Below are 20,055 nucleotides of genomic sequence, written 5' to 3'. Positions count from 1 at the left end.
CAATTTACAATTTACAGTTGAGGTATTTAGCAGACCCTCTTAATCCAGAGCGATTTACAGAGTCGCTCTGGATTGGTCTTGCTTAAAATGTAGGCCATTCCCTCCAGCAAGAGAAACTGATCTCCACCCGGTTGATAGGCTGATGGAAGCCGTTTCAGTAATGATTACACATACTATCTCATTTCCCCCTCCACTTCCTGGGAAAGCATCCGTGTGTTTTGGAATAGAACTGTTCCTTCTATTTGTACTTGTCCCTTAGTGATGATGTCATCCCCCCCCCCCAGGCCTGCCAAGTTCCAGCTGGTCACTGGGTGGACGCCTCACAGGAGAGCAGGAAGGGTGGAGAGATACGCAAGGGAGGGGAGTGGGAGGAGGACAGAGGGAGGGAGAGGAGGGAGGAATGGAGCAGGGGTGTCGCACCAAATTCTGGGCCCTGGGTACAAGGATTCACTTCGGGCCCCCCATGAATGTTCTTCATTATTTTGTGTTTTAACTATTGAAAAATAGCAGATATACAAGCTCACAGTGAGCTTGTAGATCTGCTATTTTTTTTTTTTATATATATATTTCAAATCCTTCTATCTTTCTATGTCAGTGGTGCTCAAACCTTTTCATTTGAAGGATCCCCAGAATGATATGTATTTGGCCACGGACCCCCATCTCAAAATATTTAGTTCCAGGGACCCCCCAGAAGCAAAATTTACAAATGTTCGCTTAAAAAATACATACAGTACATTGTATTCAAGGATTTGCACACATATTCATGACTTTTCAAAATGGCAGATCTACTAGCTCACGGTGCCGCGCTGCAAGCTTGTAGATCTGCTATTTTTCAATAGCTAAGTATAAAATAATAAAGGCCCCTCCACCTTGGGCCCTAGTAACTCAGTCCCACTCCCCCCCCCCCCCTCCCTCCTTTGTGACACCCCTGAAAGGAGTGTGCATAATGAAAGAGAGAATGGGCGCAAAAGATAGGTAGTAGATGGAAAACAGGGAGGTGGTTGTGTGTGGGTAGAAAAAACAAGATAGAAGCTGTGGGTTCAAAGCCTTAGCGATAAGGAGGGGGGAGGGTGTTGTCCTAATAGATGAGGGAACGCTGGGTGTTTTCTTATTTTCTTTGATCACTGGCGTTGTACAGTACATAACACATTGTAACCGCTTCACAGTTTCTGTGTATGTGTGTGTACCTGCATACTGTGTTTGTAAACTGTGCGGAAAGTCTGTGTTAATGTGTCTGCGTGTGTGTGTGTGTGTGTGTGTGTGTGTGTGTGTGTGTGTGTGTGTGTGTGTGTGTGTGTGTGTGTGTGTGTGTGTGTGTGTGTGTGTGTGTGTGTGTGTGTGTGTGTGTGTGTGTGTGTGTGTGTGTGTGTGTGTGTGTGTGTGTGTGTGTGTGTGCAGCCTCAGCCAATGACCTGCAGAACAAGCGTCTGAAGCTGGACTACGAGGAGATAACTCCATGTCTAAAGGACGTCACTGTTGTCTGGGAGAAGATGCTGGGAACCCCTGGGAGGTCAAAGGTCAAGTTTGATGCAGAGACCATCCATGCTTGTGTTGCACAAGGTACCCGTTCCATTCCATCCCATCCCATCCACAGAAAACACAAATATCTTTACTATGAAAAGCTCCACCGGCTAGCTGGCAGTCAGTCTCAGCCAGTCAGTCAGTCAGTCTGTCTGTCTGTCCGTCACTTCACATTTTTGGCCCGACTCTTATCTCCAGCACCGTTGCCCCTATCCATGCCAAACTTTGCACACACACTCCTTGGCTGGCAAAGCACAACCTCCGCCCCTGATTTCTCACATGCCCCTCTTCTAGCGCCACCATGAGGTTGCCGACCTGACAGTCGCTTATCTCCCGATTAGGGAGTCTTACTGGAGTCTTACTGGTATATATTTATTTTCAATGCAGTGATTTGTGTCGAAGTGAAAGTTAAGCCTTGGTTATACTGTATAAGACAAGCTACTCGACACATCAGCTCACTGATAAAGCCTTGTGTCTCGATGGCAACTGATGGTTTTATTTGCAGTCGCCTAGCTCCAGGTCTCCTTCACTAGTTGCATCTTTGGATTGCCGTCAGGGGAGAGACAGCGTTTTGGGAAATCTTGACCCCTGAATTAGCCTAAGTAGGTCGTATAGATGAGAGTACTACCTCACCTCCGCCAGTTGCTCTTCGAACCCAGCCATGATGTTGATTGATATAAAGTTTCTGTAACGGTATTGTAACATTAATGTCTCTGACCTAAACACGGCAGTATCGAATAACAACTTATCTCCTCGAGCAACACGGCACACTCCATATCCCCAGGCCAGTACCCAATCAAAGCTGTGAGACATTAATGACGCCGCGTGAGCTGCTAGAAATGTCAGGGTGGTGTATGAGCCAAGTGGCTCCCAGCCTGAGACGTTCCAAATGATGTCCACGAGCCAAATAAATCTGGCTCACAGGGGTTGTCTTATAAATTAGGCTTTAGTCTCTAGTGCCAGTAGTGCAGTATCTCCTTGTTCCATGGCACAGGACCCTCTGTCCTGTTACAGGCAGTATTATCAGGTTCTACCCAGGGGACACACTGCTTCTGTACAGAGGAGTACTAAAGTCCACACACACACACACACACACACACACACACACATGCACACACTGTGAAAGGCCACTGGCCAGCAGTGTTCTAACTCATTTAACAAGTTGATGATGGTGTGAGATAGGGATGGGGCGATATGAAAATGTCATATCACGATTATTGTGACAAAACGTTATCACGATAAATTAAATCTCCACAATACGATTATCGTGAGTGTTTTTTTATGATGATAAACGATAATATCGCTTATCCTCCCATCCCTAGTGTGAGATTGTTTGGCCACCCTCTCTGACTGGAGGTTTGTTAAAAGGTGGGCTCGAAGCCCTTTTGATCCAGTCAACATTGTCTAATGAACACTTGGCAGACATGACTATGTCTGGCAATGATTACTATCAAAATATAGTTTTTAACTTTTGTTTTTTTATCAAGATACATATCACTTACACTACCTTTTAATGATTATTTTATTACCTAATTTCTCAGACATTGGAATCATTGTCTTTGGCAGGAATAAACTGTCTCCCACTCACTTTAAACATGCTAGTTACAAGATAACACTAATTACAGTGGACATGCTGTCATCGTAAATGTAGTTCACCCTTAGTTTTTTTAGGTGTTAACTGATACTTTGATATTGTTTGAGATAGTAGACGGTAATACTAGACATTACCTCATCAAATGACTGCATGCGTTGAATTGCCCTATTTTTCAGCACTAAATTGCACATTTTTTGGGGGCGTTGATTGTCAAAAGGAGAACATACGTTGTGTTTTTCGTCGGGTTGTGCAGGTGTCTTGTTATGCAGGTGTTGACAGTACCTCCACCCGCTCGTCGTGTTCCTCTCCACAGCTGCTTTCTCGAGACCCATTTCATTGCCTTTTTTAAACTCATTTAGTTTGGTGGGTGGAGAGGAAATTAAACTGGGGATTTCACCCCTATTGACTACTCTTGCCATGGAGACTTGAGTTCAATAATATTTTTTGTTTTAGTCGCATTCCTAAGACAATAATTTCATCATAATAAATGTACCCCTATTGATTCCGGATGGGGACCCCGGAATCAATGGGGTGAGTCTCCATGGCATGAGTAATAAATAAAAGTCATTTTGGGGGTGAACGTGAACTACTCCTTTAAGGTGAGACACAGGGGCCATGGCAATAGTCTCACTCCACATAAATAACCCAAGTTCTGTGTGTGTGTGTGTGTGTGTGTGTGTGTGTGTGTGTGTGTGTGTGTGTGTGTGTGTGTGTGTGTGTGTGTGTGTGTGTGTGTGTGTGTGTGTGTGTGTGTGTGTGTGTGTGTGTGTGTGTGTGTGTGTGTGTGTGTGTCACACTTTTCCTCACAAACATTTTGTCTACAAAATACCTGAACTCCCACCCCCACCCGCCTGCCATTAATCCTCCATCATTTGTCAGGTGTTCCCAGGCAGCATCGAGGGGAGATCTGGAAGTGCCTCTCAGAGCAGTATCTGCTGAGACAGCTGCCTAGCCGCCCGCCCGCCAACCAAACTCCTTACAAAGAGCTGCTCAAACAGCTCACTTCACAACAACACGCCATCCTCATAGACCTGGGTAAGGCATGCACACACCTCCCAATACATGCACATTATGCACAAGAGTAACATACTCATAAAGCGCTTTCACACATATCTATAAATATAGAATCGGTAGCATATCGTCACTGTTGGGCAGAAACCTCGTAGCTCTCAAGTTTCAAATTTGTAAGTTTTTCCGTAAAGTAAAGGTCTTGTTCATCACACAAGACTATTGCACGAAACTAGTGAAAATAGCTGATCTACATAAACACTGCGAGGCGTTGTGTGCTTGTAGATCGGCTATTTTCACTATTTTATATCATTTTTAAAAACGATAAATAAATTAAAAAATTGTTTTGGGACATGCAAGGTTTCCAACGACGATATAGTAGTTGAAACGCAAAAGACCTTTATGACCTGACCTGACCTGACAATAACCTCTTTTTCACTAACGGTTTCACCCTTACTGTTCAGCAAAATAACACACCACACCTTCACACCTCTGTCCTTATACACACACATACACACACACAGTATACTGTACACCGCACCCCTGCTAACAGTTACCCTCCTCCATTTCTTTCATCCACCCATCATGTAGCGTTCGCTCTCTGCAATAAAACAGGGTGGAGAAAGGCAGTAATATCATACACACAGCCCTGCTGTTTAACAGCAGGGTGGGTCTGCCACCATTAGTGGCATTATGGAGGATCAACACACACCACATACACACACACACACACACACACACACACACACACACACACACACACACACACACACACACACACACAGGTGACATGATACACAGATGACAGAGAGATGTGTGACGATGGCCAAAGGTAAAAAAAAAACATAAACGGGCAGGGAATGTAAAGATATGCATCCTAAACGGGTAGGAAACCGGAGGGAGAGTTTAACCCATTTAGACCTGAGGAACCCATTCTATAAATGTCTTGTAAAACAGTTTTCTGAAAAACCTGTTTCTATATGAGTTGGTTCTCACACTTTTTAAACTCAAAGACCGCCAGAATTATATATTATTGGTTCTCAAACTTTTTAAAAATCAAGGACCACCAGAATTATATATTATTGGTTCTCAAACTTTTTAAAAATCAAGGACCGCCAGAATTTACACAGAATGTATTTGGCCGCGGACCCCCACACCAAAATATGTTTTTCCAGGGACGCCCCAAAGTCTTTGCCTTTGGGGCGTCCCTGGAATTTGAGTTTGAGTTTAAAATGTTCGCTTTTGGGGCGAACATTTTTAATGCTCCTTGGGAGGGAGGGAGGAGTAGGACGAAGGCTCTACGTCCTCCTGGTGGGGGCTCCACACTGGCAGGTCACTATTATACGATAACGATGACGAATTAATTGGCTAAACTAAATTGGTGAGAAAAAGAGGGTAAAAATAATTGGCTGTATATTCAAATATTTGCACAAATTTGCATGATAAAAAAAATTGCAGATCTACAAGCTCATAGCGTGGCACTCGGTGCCATACCATGAGCTTGTATATCTGCTATTTTTATTTTTATTTTTTTAGTCGTTAGAGAAAAGAAAAGATGAGTGTTAAAATGTTTTCATTTCTTTCTATCGTTTTAGTGATTTTAACTATTTTGATGTGCATGCCTGCCCCTAGGTTGGGGGCATGCATGCAAGTGGCTAAATATGTCTTTTTAGACACAATAAGCCCATTCCCAAGATGCACTGCAATCTTTCATGGGCAGAGCTGGTGTAAATGGTAACAAAGAAATTGCTGGCTTATTGTGTCTAAAAAGACATATTTAGCCACTTACGTACGCATGCCCCCACCCACTGAAATCAACAAAAATACAAAAATCGCTAAAACAATAGAAAGCAGTAAATGAAAACATTTTAACACTCATCTTTTCTTTTCTCTAATTACAATCTAAAATATGAACCCTTGTTGTAAAAAAAACAAAGTTGACCTTTTAATCAGCATAACTAACAAACGGGGGGAAAAGCAAGGGAATGTTTGAAGTGAGTTTTTCGCTCCCACACTCGACATTCAACACCAGTTCTGGACTGTTCTAGTCTGTCCTACCTGCAGGCAGGGGAGTGGTGGCGTCAGGCCATTGTTTTCTCAAGGACTGCAATAATAACCCTATTGCTGCCCCGAAGGCCATTCCACCTATGCAAATACTGTACACCCAAACACTCACACAGTTGTCCATGTCCTCTTTAAAGCCTCACTGTCATTCACTGTTCTGTCCAGAGGCCCGCAAACTCAAAGCATACGTGCACTCACACGCACATGCATATATACACCTGTCAATTATAAGCATAAGAATGCTCTTTTACTGGTCGCAGGCCCTCATTATGTTGTCAGTTTTCAAAAGGCGCTTTCCCCAGTTTATTATTGCAAGTTAAGCTTTAGAAAGAATGAAGCCAGGTACATTCAACTTGTGTTGAGAAAAATGTTCATAAATGTGACTGTTTGGAATTTCTTCAGTAAAAGTCTTGTCTGTCTGTCTATCTAATCTATCTGCTGTATCTATCTGTGATCATGGGTCAACTTAACTACCTACCTTTTAACTTTAACAGTGAAAGGTAGAGGCACCTGCCTCTGAAAGAAAGGCTGAGAAAGTGTGATAATAGTATAATAAATCTTAAAAAATCAATTAAGGTATGTATTTATTTAGAGTTTTAATTCGGGCAACAAATCACTGATATCTTCGGCATTTCTTGTGTTAATGTTTCTCTCACCCTCGTTCCATTTCTTCCAGGTCGTACTTTCCCCACTCACCCATATTTCCAGGCTCAGCTGGGGGCAGGACAACTGTCTCTTTATAATCTACTGAAAGCCTACTCCCTGCTGGATCCTGAGGTATATTCTTTCATCTTTGTCACTCTCTCCTTCCCCTTTTCTCCAGCTCCAGCTTCTCCTTACCCTCTCAGGCACTGAACCCACCAGACACGCAAACGCGACTCCGCTTCACTTTCGCACCCATATTGTATATAGAGAGAATCACAACTCTGGGACGAATCGAGTTAAACAAAGTCTTAGTTTTGCTTATAACCAACTATTCCCTTTTCTATCATGCTTTTTCAATATTGCAGACAGTATACAAATATACATATACTCATACGTTCAATTAATGAAGACAATGCTATTTTGTTTTTATTATATTTATATCACTGTATCGAGGTAGCCTACTACAGAAGAGCACAAGGTCTGGCAAGCTGTAGTGTAAACGATATCAAGGGCACTAAACCACATACCTGTGAAAAAAAAAAAAAAAAAAAACTCTGTTGCGTGCAAACGTGCATGCGCAAAAATGCGTGTGTGATGCGCATCTGGTGGGTTCGGGGCGTAACTCGTAAAGAAATCAATATAGCCAAATATCCCCGGGGCAAAGCTCCCACATTGAAACAACACTCATGGTAGAAACAAGGGAATGTCTTGTGGTGGAACACAATAGCTATCTACACAGGTTGTATAAATTGGCCTACACCTAATGACAAATTCTTGTTTTAAAATTGATCACATGAAGGCTTAGCAGACAAAAGTGTGGATTCTTTAAGCCTTTTTTTTGGGGGGGGGGGGGGGGGTCAAAAGAAGAGCACCTACGACATTATTTTCTAAAACTGGTTTGATCAAATTAGTTTTTGTATGATTTATGATGATGCGGTACAGTATACCACAGGCACACTTCCTCCTTCACATGTGAATGTTTGTCACTTAGAATCGTGCAGGCTTTTTGAGTTTGTGTGGATGATTGTTAAGTGTAATTGCTGGTGTTGTCCTAGGTGGGGTACTGCCAGGGCCTGTCCTTCATAGCAGGAGTGTTGTTGTTACACATGGGGGAGGAGGACGCCTTCAACATGCTCAAGTTTCTAATGTACGACATGGGGCTCCGCAAGCAGTACAGGCCCGACATGATCATACTACAGGTGATAATCACACACACACACACACACACACACACACACACACACAGGGGCGTCTTAAGAGGGAGGAGTGGGACTGAGTTACTAGGGCCCAAGGTGGAGGGGCCTTAATTATTTTATACTTTAGCTATTGAAAAATAGCAGATATACAAGCTCACACGGCTGCAAGCTTTTAGATCTGCTATTTTTGAAAAGTCGTGAAAATGTGTGCAAATCTTTGAATACAGGTATATGTATTTTTTTAAGCGAACATTTGTAACTCAAATTTTGCTTCCGGGGGTCCCTGGAACATAGGGTTTTCAAAAAACCATAGAAGGATTTGAAATATTCAAAGACTTGCACATATTTTCAAGATTTTTCAAAAATATCAGATCTACAAGCTTGCAGTGAGCTGTGAGCTTGTATATCTGCTATTGCTTTTAAAGCACACAATAATGCGTTCCCAGTCTAAATGGGTTCAACCCCCTCCCCCTGTGAAGAACATTCATGGGGGGCCCGCAGTGAATCCTTGTACCCAGGGCCCAGAATTTGGTGCGACAACTCCTGCGCGCGCACACACACACGCACACACACACACACACACTCACAGCCCTGTCCACCACCACTCCCAGTCCACCAGTGTTGTTTTTGACAGCAAATTTAGATTTAGTTTTAGTCATAGTCTTTTGAATAAAATCTCATTTAGTTTTAGTCATAATTTAGTCTCCTGAAAAGTTTTAGTTTTAGTCATATTTTAGTCGACTAAATATCATGAGATTTTAGTTGACTAAATTTACAGTTGATTTAGTCAACTAAAATCTATTTTGGCAGGCCTTGATGGCATCGTAATGACTGATTTCACACTTGGTTGCATGCTGAAAATAGCCGATCTACAAGCTCACAACGCGTCGCAGCGCGACGCGTTGTGAGCTTGTAGATCTGCTATTTTCAGCAAGCAACACCTGAGAGCAACCAAACATAAAATGACTTTCTCCTCCACTAGTCCCTCCCTAACGTTTTAGTCTAGTTTTTATTTTGTTGATGAAATTGTCAATATATTAAGTCTTAGTTTTAGTCATCACAGCTTAGTTTTTATTTAGTTTTCGTCAGTGAAAAAAACACAGTCGACACACATTTTTCGTCATAGTTTTAGTCGACAAAATCAACACTGCAGTCCACATATCAGCCCAGTGAACATGTCTCCTTGTGTGGTGCTGTCCCATCATGTCAGATCCAGATGTACCAGTTGTCGCGGCTGCTCCATGACTACCACAGGGATCTGTACATCCACCTGGAGCAGCAGGAGATCGGCCCCAGCCTCTACGCTACTCCCTGGTTCCTCACCGCCTTCGCCTCGCACTTCCCCCTCGGCTTCGTGGCCAGGGTCTTTGGTAAGCACACAACTACCGATACAGACAGACAGGCGAATTGTCTTTGTAATTATGGCTTGTGTCATAGATGTTCTTTATTGCTATAATATCAAAAGTGAACTGAATTCAGCTTCACATTTCCCATTAAGTCTGTGGTCAGAAACAATGGCAATTTAACATAATGAATCCTAGCGTCACTATTTTGGGCATATCATGTTAGCTCTATAATAAGCACTGTGAACTAGATCTGCTATTTTTGGCAAATAGCATTTGGTGTAAAGGGAAAAAAGGAGGGGACCATCAATAAAGTATGGGTTACAAAATCGTGGGATAAAGAAAGAATAAAAAGTATATAGGGTTTAAGTGGTTAAAAATCTTTGTGACTTTCCGAGAGATGGTTTGACCTCAATTTTGTTTGGAGGCACGGGAGGACTGTGCACACATACTACAGTACATGCACATGTTGCGGTTTCATCGGAATGTAGGCATTGGCTATCATTTTTCTCGAGAACGGACACCGTGTTTGTACTGAAAATGCCATCACACCCACATCATCCCCCCTCCATTTGTCTCTTTCTTTAATACTCTTCTACTTGCCTTTGTTTTCCCTCACCTCCTCATTCTTTTACCATGCCAATGATTTCCTTCATGGTCAATTTCCTGCGTGGTTCTCAGTCACTGAACCTGATCCACTGGCTCCACACGTTCCGAGCAGCGCCGCAGTGTGTCTGAGTGGCATCGTACAGTTAGCTGTGAGGGCTGTGATAGACGCGATGTGGGGCTCCACGCCTGCATTCCTCTCCCTTTAATCTGCTGTGAAATCTGATACAACCCTGACCCAACTTGGCCCTACCCTTATGCATGCATGCAGCGCTTTCTCTCTCTCCCTCTCCTCCACACACACACACACACACACACACACACACACACACACACACACACACACACACACACACCTTTTTGGTTTGTTCACATTAGCTCATGCATGTGTTTGCTTAAAGGTTTGTACTGACGTCAAGGCATCCATCACCCATGCAGCCCTCAAGTCCACATTCAGCACTTAATCCTGTGGTGTGCATGTTAGTATTATCCTAACATAAATGATGTAAATAAAGCAGGCTGTAACTCTCCACCCCCCCCCCCCCCCCTCTCTCTCTCTCTCCATCAGACATGTTGTTCCTGCAGGGGTCAGAGGTCATCTTCAAGGTGGCCATGAGCCTGCTGGGCAGCCACAAGCCTCTGATCCTGCAGCACGACAACCTGGAGTCCATAGTGGACTTCATCAAGACCACCCTGCCCAACCTGGGACTGGTGCAGATGGAGAAAACCATCAATCAGGTAGAGTGAGTGAGTTTGTGCACGTGTGTGCGCAACTGCACAATGTACAGGTTGGTCTTTATCGGTGCAGGGATTTACAGTAAAACGATGAGTTACTGTGATATGTACTGTACTTGTATTTAAAATGTATAGGGATTATGTTGGGGGGTCCAATATTTAGATCATTTAGACCACAAACTAGGGGTGGGTTAAAAAAATATTGGAATTGGTCCATTTGTTTCTTTTCTTATTGTTTTGCCAAATACTGGCTTATATTCTTATATCTGACAGAAAACATTATTTGAGTGGTCTCCAGTATTATCTCTCACTCTGACATCCTACAGGACTTGATTTTTTTTTTTTTTTTTTTAGTCCATGGGCCATACGAGATGTCGGTATCGGAAAGGTGGCAAAGGTTATCATGCATTTTTTTGGTATGATAACCCTTTCTGAGACCCAGCTAAATTGGTGTTATCAGCCGCTAGAGTTGGTGTCCCATTAACTCTTATACTGCTTTGGACGTTCCTGTTCGCCCCAATTCTCAAGAGACCTCCGCGCCAATACGGCGCTCGTTCGCGTTCGTTCGTTTACCTTGTTGATGTCCTTAAGCTGATGAGGGGTCGCGCCGCCGTGTACTGTAAACACATTTTCCGCGGTGATGGTGTAAAAAGTGGCCAGTGACTGGTCTGAATGCACGGCAACACATAACAGGCAAATTCACATTCATTCTCGCATGACGCCGCCCTCTGCTGCCTGGCAGACCAAAGTGCACTATTGCACAATCAAAAAAATAAATAAATAAATAAATGTCTATCTATCTACTATAACGTCGCAAAGGTAAGCCGCTTTTTGATGGCACCAGACCCAATAAATAAATAAATAATCTGGCAGTAGGAGAGTTAACTTTACATTACAGGAAAAAAAGGTAAATAATTAATCTGCTTTAAGTAACATATGAGGGGTCAAACTAGGGGTTTTTCATGATTCTGAATCCATTGCAAGCATCTGTTTTGCACAAAAAACATTCCCTGGGCTACAAAACGGACCCACAAGACTATGGTTTAGTGATGAAAAGTGATGAGTCATCACTTTTCACACTTTTGTGGGGGCCGTTTTATATGGAAGCATAAACCTGACGTAATTAAAACGAAATGGCAAATGCGAAAATGAAATTGAAATAACAATTGCTTTTTAATTTTCAGGAAATGCACGCATTTTTTGAGACAAAAATGAATGTAAAATGCAATGGCGTTTACATTTTCCATGTACAGGTGCTCATTCTATGACTAAATTATAATTATAAATAAAAGATCATTTCAATTTTAATTTTAAAAAGATTACCGCTAATTTGTTGACAATATTAAAATGAAAATGCAATTTTGAAAATGAAATAGAGAAATGCTTTTTAATCTTCAGACAATGAAAGCATTCTTTGAGACAAAAATGAATGTAAAATGCAATAGCATTTCCATTTAATAAAAGGTCATTTGATTTAACATTTTCAATAAAGGCCACGCTAAATAATTGACAATATTAAAATGAAAAAGCTACTTTGAAAATGTAATTTAAATAAGGGTAATGCTTTTTATTTTTAAGCTAATAGATGCATCTTTTGAGACACAAATGAATGTATAATTCAATAGCATCTACATTTCATATCCATGTGTGCTCATTCTATGACAGATTGTAAAAGCAAATGCAAATCCCATTTGCGATTTCATTTTCCAATTGTAGCTGCTGAAAACATGACAGAATTCAAATGGTCGTTTGGCTAAAGTGATGGCGCAGGAAAGTGACGTCATAGGAGTAAACCTTCAACACAGTAGGTGGCAGACAGAGACAGTGTAAAAAAAAGAAAAGGTGGCAGACAGTGTACACACGTGCAGGACTGGCCGAGCTTCACTCAAGCTCACAACGCTCCCCCCCCCCCCCCCCCCCCCCCGCGACAACGACGCCGCGACCCCCCCCCCCCCCCCCCGCGCAAAATGGGGTTAACTGCTCTGCCTCAGTGGTGGAAAAAGTAGCCTACTCACATCTTGTACTTGAGTAAAAGTATGAAAGTATTTGATTATTTGGCATTAAAATGTACTTAAAGTAGCAAAAGTAAAAGTACAAAATGTTTGAAAAAAGCCGATCTACAAGCTCACAACGCGTCGCATCGCGACGCTTTGTGAGCTTGTAGATCATAGAATAGGGCTAAAGTGCATTTATGTAGGCTATGTTTTATAATATAATGATGTATATCTGCAAAGTAACTAGTAACTAAAGTTTTCAAATAAATGTAGTGGAGTAAAAGTACAATATTTGGAACCGAGATGAAGTGGAGTAGAAGTAAAAGTATTGAAAACTGGAAATACTCAAGTTAAGTACAAATACCTCATAACTGTACTTAAGTACAGTACTTAAGTAAATGTACTTAGTTACTTTACACCACTGCTCTGCCAAGTTGATATTCCATAGTTGTTGAGCTGGGCAGGGATAAATTAAATCACATGATGTGGAAAAATGTTTGATTCTTACTTGCAATGTATCAGATCAGATCCTTCTACTGTGACCATTGGATCTCCACTGGGTGAGTGTCTGTCTGTCAGTGAGTGAGTGCAGTCACGCGCGTCATGCGCCACCTACTGTACGGTTGGGTATGTCAAGGTTATAAGCAGGCAGCGTTGAAGGATTACTCCTGTGACGTCACTTTCCTGCGCCATCACTTTAGCCAAAGGACCATTTGAATTCTGTCAGGTTATGAGCGGCTACAATTTGAAAATGAAATAGCAATGTGGTTTGCGTTTGCTTTTACAATCTGTCGTAGATTGAGCACACATGGAGATGAAATGTAAATGCTATTGAATTATACATTCGTTTGTCTCAAAAGATGCATCTATTAGCTTAAAAATAAAAAGCATTACCCTTATTTAAATTACATTTTCGAAACAGCCTTTTCATTTTATTATTGTCTATTATTTAGCGTGGCATTTTTTGAAAATGGTAAATCAAATGACCTTTTATATACATTTAATTCTGTCATAGAATAAGCACAACTGTACATTAATTGGAAATGCTATTGCATTATACATTCATTTTTGTCTAAAGAAATGCTTTCATTGTCTGAAGATTAAAAAGCATTTATGTATTTCATTTTCATTTTCAAAATTGCATTTTCATTTTAATATTGTCAACAAATTAGCTGTCATTTTTTCAAAATTCAAATTCAAATGATCTTTTATTTATAATTTTAATTTAGTCATAGAATGAGCTCCTGTATATGGAAAATGTAAACACCATTGCATTTTACATTCATTTTTGTCTCCAAAAATGCGTCCATTTCCTGAACATTAAAAAGCAATTCTTTTATTTCAATTTCATTTTCGCATTTGCCATTTCATTTTAAATACGTCAGGTTTTTGCTTCCATAGTTTTAGCCCAAGGAATGTTTTTTATGCAAAACAGATGTTTGCAATGGATTTAGAATCATGAAAAACCCCTAGTTTGACCCCTCATATGTTACTTAAAGCACATTAATGTTTAGCTTTTTTTCCCTGTAATGTAAAGTTAATGGGACACCAACTCTAGCGGCCAATTTAGCTGTGTCTCAGAAAGGGTTATCATACCAAAATATAATCTACAGATATAGAGCTTTTCAAAAATGCATGATAACCTTTGCCACCTTTCCGATACCGACATCTCACAGAGGAACATTATGTATTTCCAGATACATCAGAAACGTCAGAATTGTCACCTGAAAAAAAAAGTCTGTCCCTATTTATTTGAGCCAGAGAGTAACCTACAAGGAGGAATACAGAAGCAACAAGCAGACTGTTGTTGTTCATGTTGCGAAGCGTTTTGTTGTGTATTTTGTTTATTATAAAGAAAACAAAACACAGTTTTTTTTTTTTTTTTTGCAGGTTTCTAAAGTGTTTAAAAGCTTCATCTTTCATAGTCACAGATTGAAGTCGTTTAGTTTAGTGGCCTTAATTCCCATGATTAGTTACGGTACCTTAGAGAAGGTATGCTTGTTGTGAGGTGTGGCTGTGGTTTTCCATGGTGTGGGTGTGTTGTGGCTTTGTGTTGTGTGGTTCTCCTGCTGTTTCTGGCACTGCATAACAATTCCTCAGAAGAAATCATATCTGCTACTGCTTCCTTACTGTCATATACAGTAGATGAACATAATTCCATTGACCCGATGTAATGGCAATAAAGTATGGAATGATATGCCTTTATTAAAGCATGTTGTTGTTTGAGAGCGATAAGGCTCATGTCTTGCTGCGCACACGGTTGTTTGTGGAACAAACAAATGGTGAATTACAGTATGTTGCGAAATGAAAAACAAACAAAAAACGCCACAGAAGAGAGTGTGAAATAATGTGCACTACACATTGTAACAAACTCTTGTTCTCGTGTTTTCACCCGTACAATGATACTGATATTGGTTTTTTTCGTAAAACTTTTGTGTGTGTGTGTGTGTGTGTGTGTGTGTGTGTGTGTGTGTGTGTGTGTGTGTGTGTGTGTGTGTGTGTGTGTGTGTGTGTGTGTGTGTGTGTGTGTGTGTGTGTGTGTGTGTGTGTGTGTGTGTGTGTGTGTGTGTGTGTGTGTGTGTGTGTGTGTGTGTGTGTGTGCGTGCGTGCGCGTGTGCGTGTGTCATCAGGTGTGTGAGATGGATGTGTCCAAGCAGCTCCAGGCCTATGAAGTGGAGTACCATGTGCTGCAGGATGAGCTGCTGGACATGCCTCCCACACTCAGCCAATCGCAGCGCACCGCACAGCTAGAAAGAACCAATCAGAGCCTCCGGCAGCAGAACCTTGACCTCCTGGAAGAACTTCAGGTAACACACACACACACACACACACACACACACACACTTCAGTGCAATATACATAAAAAGTCAGTTCTACAGAAGAAAGCCAGATCGATGATTAAACATGGTTAAAACGTTTATCTTTTGTACTTTTTAGTGTGGTTGCCTAGAGCAGGGGTTTTCAAAGTGGGTGACGGGGCACCCTGGGGTGCCGTGACGGCAGTCCAGGGGTGCTGGGAGATAATTTGATTATATTTGGAATTTATTTGGACACTTAACACTTTGCAAGCCACGGGGAGCCCCTTAACTCATTTAGTGCCCCTGAAATTAACGGATTATAAAGTCCACGATGCCACCTTCAGGCTGGCATCACCGCCGTTATCTTATTTTGAAGGCCAGAAGTCCACCACGCAATCACTTCCGGTCTGACGTCATCGGATCGTGCGCCGGAACCGATCGTTCTCCACGTGGAGTTGTGTAATGGCCGACCGGAGCTTTTATCATTGTGTAACATAAGCGAGCATCTGCCTCCATCCTAGCTTCTAAAGTGTAGTTTTGAGATAATGGACATTAAAGATGAGATCCCCTGTCCACCTCAATGTTATGGATGGGACTATTTTGTGCTCGTGGAGCCGTGATGATGCGAAATCAGCGACGGATTTCGTCTCCGGACCCGCGGCCATTCTTCTCGGTAATGTACTCGCGTTACAGTAATATATTACTTTTCCCGAGTATACTCGGGATTGGCACTGCAGGTACTCGAGTACTTTTCACGAGTATTCTCGGGATTGGCACTAGATGAGTTAATATTAAAACCGGAATATACCGGACATCTGAGCAAGGAGTCTCAGCCGCGCCGTCTTTTACCGTACTAGGTCATTAAAAATGAAATAAGTGATAATGATAATGATGATCGCTACCCCTTCTCTGTCTCACCACCCGTCTAACCAATTGCATCATTCTTCTCTGCACATGAACCGGAAGTGCTTCTGGTGACTATCCCTTCTCTATAACAAATTTTCCGTTCACTTTCATTGGAGGAGGAAGCGTTAGCATAGCGCATCTCGAGGATGTTTTCGACCAGATCAAAGTTGTCACAGGGTCTTCATATTGACGGGATTACATTCGTTTACCGCGATGTGCACGGATCACGCACGCGAAGCGCCACGGGGGGAAGACGACTCGGCCAAAATCCCCACTCTATGCCAATGGAAATCAAGATAGTTATGGTGAGTTCACGACCGGGGGACCTCAAACCAAAACAAACCGGCGGCGCTGGGGGAGGAGGAGAGGGAGTGCGCTAATGTTTATAAACATAATATTATGTCTCAGATCATAATATAATAATAGAAATTTCACGGCTAATCTACAACAAGCCATTCTATTTCAGCTAGCAAAGTGTTAAAAACATATTTATTATTTTAGCATTTTAAACTTGAAGTACAAAGTTAATTTCAGTTCTAAGTTCTAACCAAAATGGCTATTATCTCAACGTTTTCCTCGCAACATAATCGCTAGGCTAGAATATGGCATAAATATAAGGTGTTGGGAGTGAAAATTATGAATATATTGTAGGGGTGCCTCGGATGAAAATACTATTTATAGGGGTGCCCTGAGCCAAAAAGGTTTGGGAACCCCTGGCCTAGAGGGCAACACACTATAGTTCTAGTCTAGCTTTCTTATTATTTTCCTAGATAAACAATCCACACTTAACCTGACTGCGCTAGATGATGGCAGCAGTGTGTATGCCTGGCTGCATACCGCTCTGCTTACCATCATCTGGGATCGCTCGGGCAGACCCGATGTAAGGGGCGGGCCATTTTTTCAAATTCTTTAGCAGGTGATTGGATGGGGCCGTCTCTCTATCACAATCAGGGAGTGCCAACTCCAACCACTCATATTGCCCTGTCTGCATGACGTTACACCCAGAATCCGCCTCCTGGGTTTCCACGTGGTCTGCAATCAGACTCTATTGGCTCAGAGCCGCTCAGAGCCCGCCCGTAGCTGCCGCTGATTGGTCCGGCCCGGGACTTTACGAGTGTTATCAACTCTCCCCGAGAGATCTCAGATGGTAAAGTAGGGCGGTACGCACTACTGCCACCATCTGGCGCAGTCAGGTTAATCCACACTATAAATAGTAAGTCCATTCAGATCAATGGGGGAGTGGTGCTAGCTCCAGGATTGGTCGAGCTTCACATGACAATTTGGCTCCAATATATAGGCAACCACACTCGCAATTTCCCAGAACTGCATCTTTCTAGTTAATGTGGTTGCCCAACAGGACAACACATTAAATAGATTCCCCAGGACTAAAATTTTTAGTCCTGGGGAATCTATTATTAGGGTAACTTTTCCGCTGCCATTGGAAATGAATCAATAGGGAATCACTGGGAGTGGGAATCAATTGGTGGAGCTTCACATGACACTCAGCTTACTGTAAAATATAGTCAGCAACCGTCAGCAACCACATTTGCAATTTCCAATTGCATCTTTCTAGTTTGTGGTGTTATTGATTTGTTCCTTCTGCTCACCTGCTTTCCCTGACCCCTCCTCTCTCTCTCCCCCCTCCTCCCCCTCTCCAGGTGTCCCATGCATGGGTGTGCAGCCTTGAGAGCCACGTGGGGACCCTGGCTGAGTCCGAGAGCCAGTTGAAGGAGCAGGTGTCTGCCCTGGAGGAGGAGAAGAGATGTCTGCAGAGCACAGTCACGCAGCTGCACCACCTCCTCGTCAGCCTGGGCATATACGCCTCCCCCGACGGACACACACTGGCCCCCGACGGACACACAGCCCTCACACAGAGCCAGCCGTGCGGGCCAGACGGTGCAGAGGGGCTGGGGAACGGCATGGCAGTCTCTCTTCCCCACCCACTGGCTCTCCCAGACGGCCCTTAAAACCACACCGACCAACTCACTGAAAACACTAAGCCTGGCTGGGATGCGGCGAGCAGAGAGAATCTGGCTGCCCGGGAGAACATAACAACCAGGAGAAGAAGGTCTGGTTGGCTGGGTTGGAGATGATTCCTTCAGCCCTCCAGAATGGTCTTGACGGCAGGAATCACACCACGCCAAATAAATCACCAGAAGAAGGAGGGAGACCAGAGCAGACTGTTGACCCCTTGTGTGCGACTTTGTTTGTGCCATAGACTTTGACCTTTAACCCCCCCTGTTCCCCCAGCTCAATTCTTTCTTTCAACGAATGTGTGATTCGACCAACAGTCTCCCAAAGAAAGCACTGTACACACTGGGTCCGCACTGTGACATGAGACCCAATGCACAGTTACATTTGCACCGTACTTGTAGTTTCGTCATTTTTTTCCTATGTTTTGTATGTTTATGCATTGTGTGTTATGCGTGTGGTATGAGAGGGTTTGAGTTTGCGCACATGAATGTAACGGTTGCAGTGGCGCTGACGTGGCCAACAAATGTCTATACATTTTAGCCTGAACAAAGATTCAATGCCACCTATAATCAAACTATACATCTCAGAAGCTGATAATCAGCTTTGGGGTTCATGAGAAAGATGAATGTGTACCAGAGAATGTGTACCAGGTTGAATAATGTTTGTTAGATCATGATTTTGATATTTAAACACATCTCCATTAAGCACAATAGGAGAGAAAGACTGAAAAAAACATACTGCCATTATCACTCCCCTTTCTTTCCATTGTGAAACTGTTGATTTCTACTGTCACTCCAATGAACAATGCTCCAATCCAGTTCCTTTTTCACTGGTCTGTCTGTTCACCTGTTGATTGAAATTCTTAAGGACAGAAATTGCTCTGGTTTCTTAGGTTTTTCTAATCAGGATGAATGTCTACTTATTATGAGTGCCTGATCAATTTCTTTTGCGAAATTACAGCAAGGAAATATTAATTTCTGAAATGTTCTGTTTCTGTTCAAGTCCTTTTTTTGCAAAGACAATCTGTACAAATGCCATAAAACCACCTACTGTATTCAGCACACTGAAAGCTTTACAGAGCGAGCTGGAGCGTGTACTGTGTGCATGCGCCATGCCAAATGCATGCACGTCACTCAGAAACACGTTGATTTTACACTGTAAACACATTGCTTTAACTCCCGACTCACTTTGTTTCAGTGCATGTATTTTGTTTTTATTTGTAATTATTATTGTATTGTCCCATACTTTGATGAAATACATCTGTTCACTTTCCAGTGCAACAGAAGCACAACCCCTCTTTTGTCTTTTTGTTGTTGTTGTGTACACACATTAAGAAGAGGTTCTTAGGCTATGTGCACTGCACTTAGTGTAAGTGTGCGTGTCACATTTCTGGCATTGGTGTACCGGTATTGTTTTGTTTGCCAGACATCATTCATTTCCTGCATCGAAACATGCTAATCATTTTATTGTGGTGATCTTTTGCTGTAAGCTTTCATGTCGTCGTCGGGTGGAAACCTTGTATGTCCAAAACCGTTCGTTTTGTATTTATCATTTAAAAACTAAAACTAGTGAAAACAGATGATCTATAAGCACACAACGCCTCTCACCGCGAGGCGTTGTGTGCTTGTAGATCTGCTGTTTTCACTACTTTTGTGCGACGGCCTTATATGA

At 42.4% G+C, this 20,055-nt stretch overlaps 1 protein-coding gene across 3 annotated transcripts in view; it reads left to right on the top strand.

Moving 5' to 3' along the window:
• tbc1d1 (TBC1 (tre-2/USP6, BUB2, cdc16) domain family, member 1) overlaps window positions 1–19,834 on the top strand; it is an 87,915-nt gene extending 68,081 nt beyond the window's left edge. For all 3 annotated transcript variants that reach the window (XM_080722182.1, XM_080722181.1, XM_080722183.1), the window contains 8 exons: window positions 1,399–1,560; window positions 3,995–4,150; window positions 6,864–6,964; window positions 7,888–8,031; window positions 9,239–9,398; window positions 10,546–10,715; window positions 15,337–15,513; window positions 18,069–19,834. In XM_080722182.1, the coding sequence (XP_080578308.1) occupies window positions 1,399–1,560; window positions 3,995–4,150; window positions 6,864–6,964; window positions 7,888–8,031; window positions 9,239–9,398; window positions 10,546–10,715; window positions 15,337–15,513; window positions 18,069–18,377 (1,379 nt within the window). In that variant the 3' untranslated portion in view covers window positions 18,378–19,834. The remainder of the gene's footprint in view (window positions 1–1,398; window positions 1,561–3,994; window positions 4,151–6,863; window positions 6,965–7,887; window positions 8,032–9,238; window positions 9,399–10,545; window positions 10,716–15,336; window positions 15,514–18,068) is intronic.
• Window positions 19,835–20,055: the final 221 nt, after the last annotated feature.

This window comes from Nannobrachium achirus (genome assembly GCF_963921795.1).
Source record: "Nannobrachium achirus genome assembly, chromosome: 3".
Taxonomy (NCBI): domain Eukaryota; kingdom Metazoa; phylum Chordata; class Actinopteri; order Myctophiformes; family Myctophidae; genus Nannobrachium; species Nannobrachium achirus.
The sequence above is the reverse complement of the archived record's forward strand: the minus strand, read 5'-3'. Positions and strand labels throughout refer to the sequence as shown.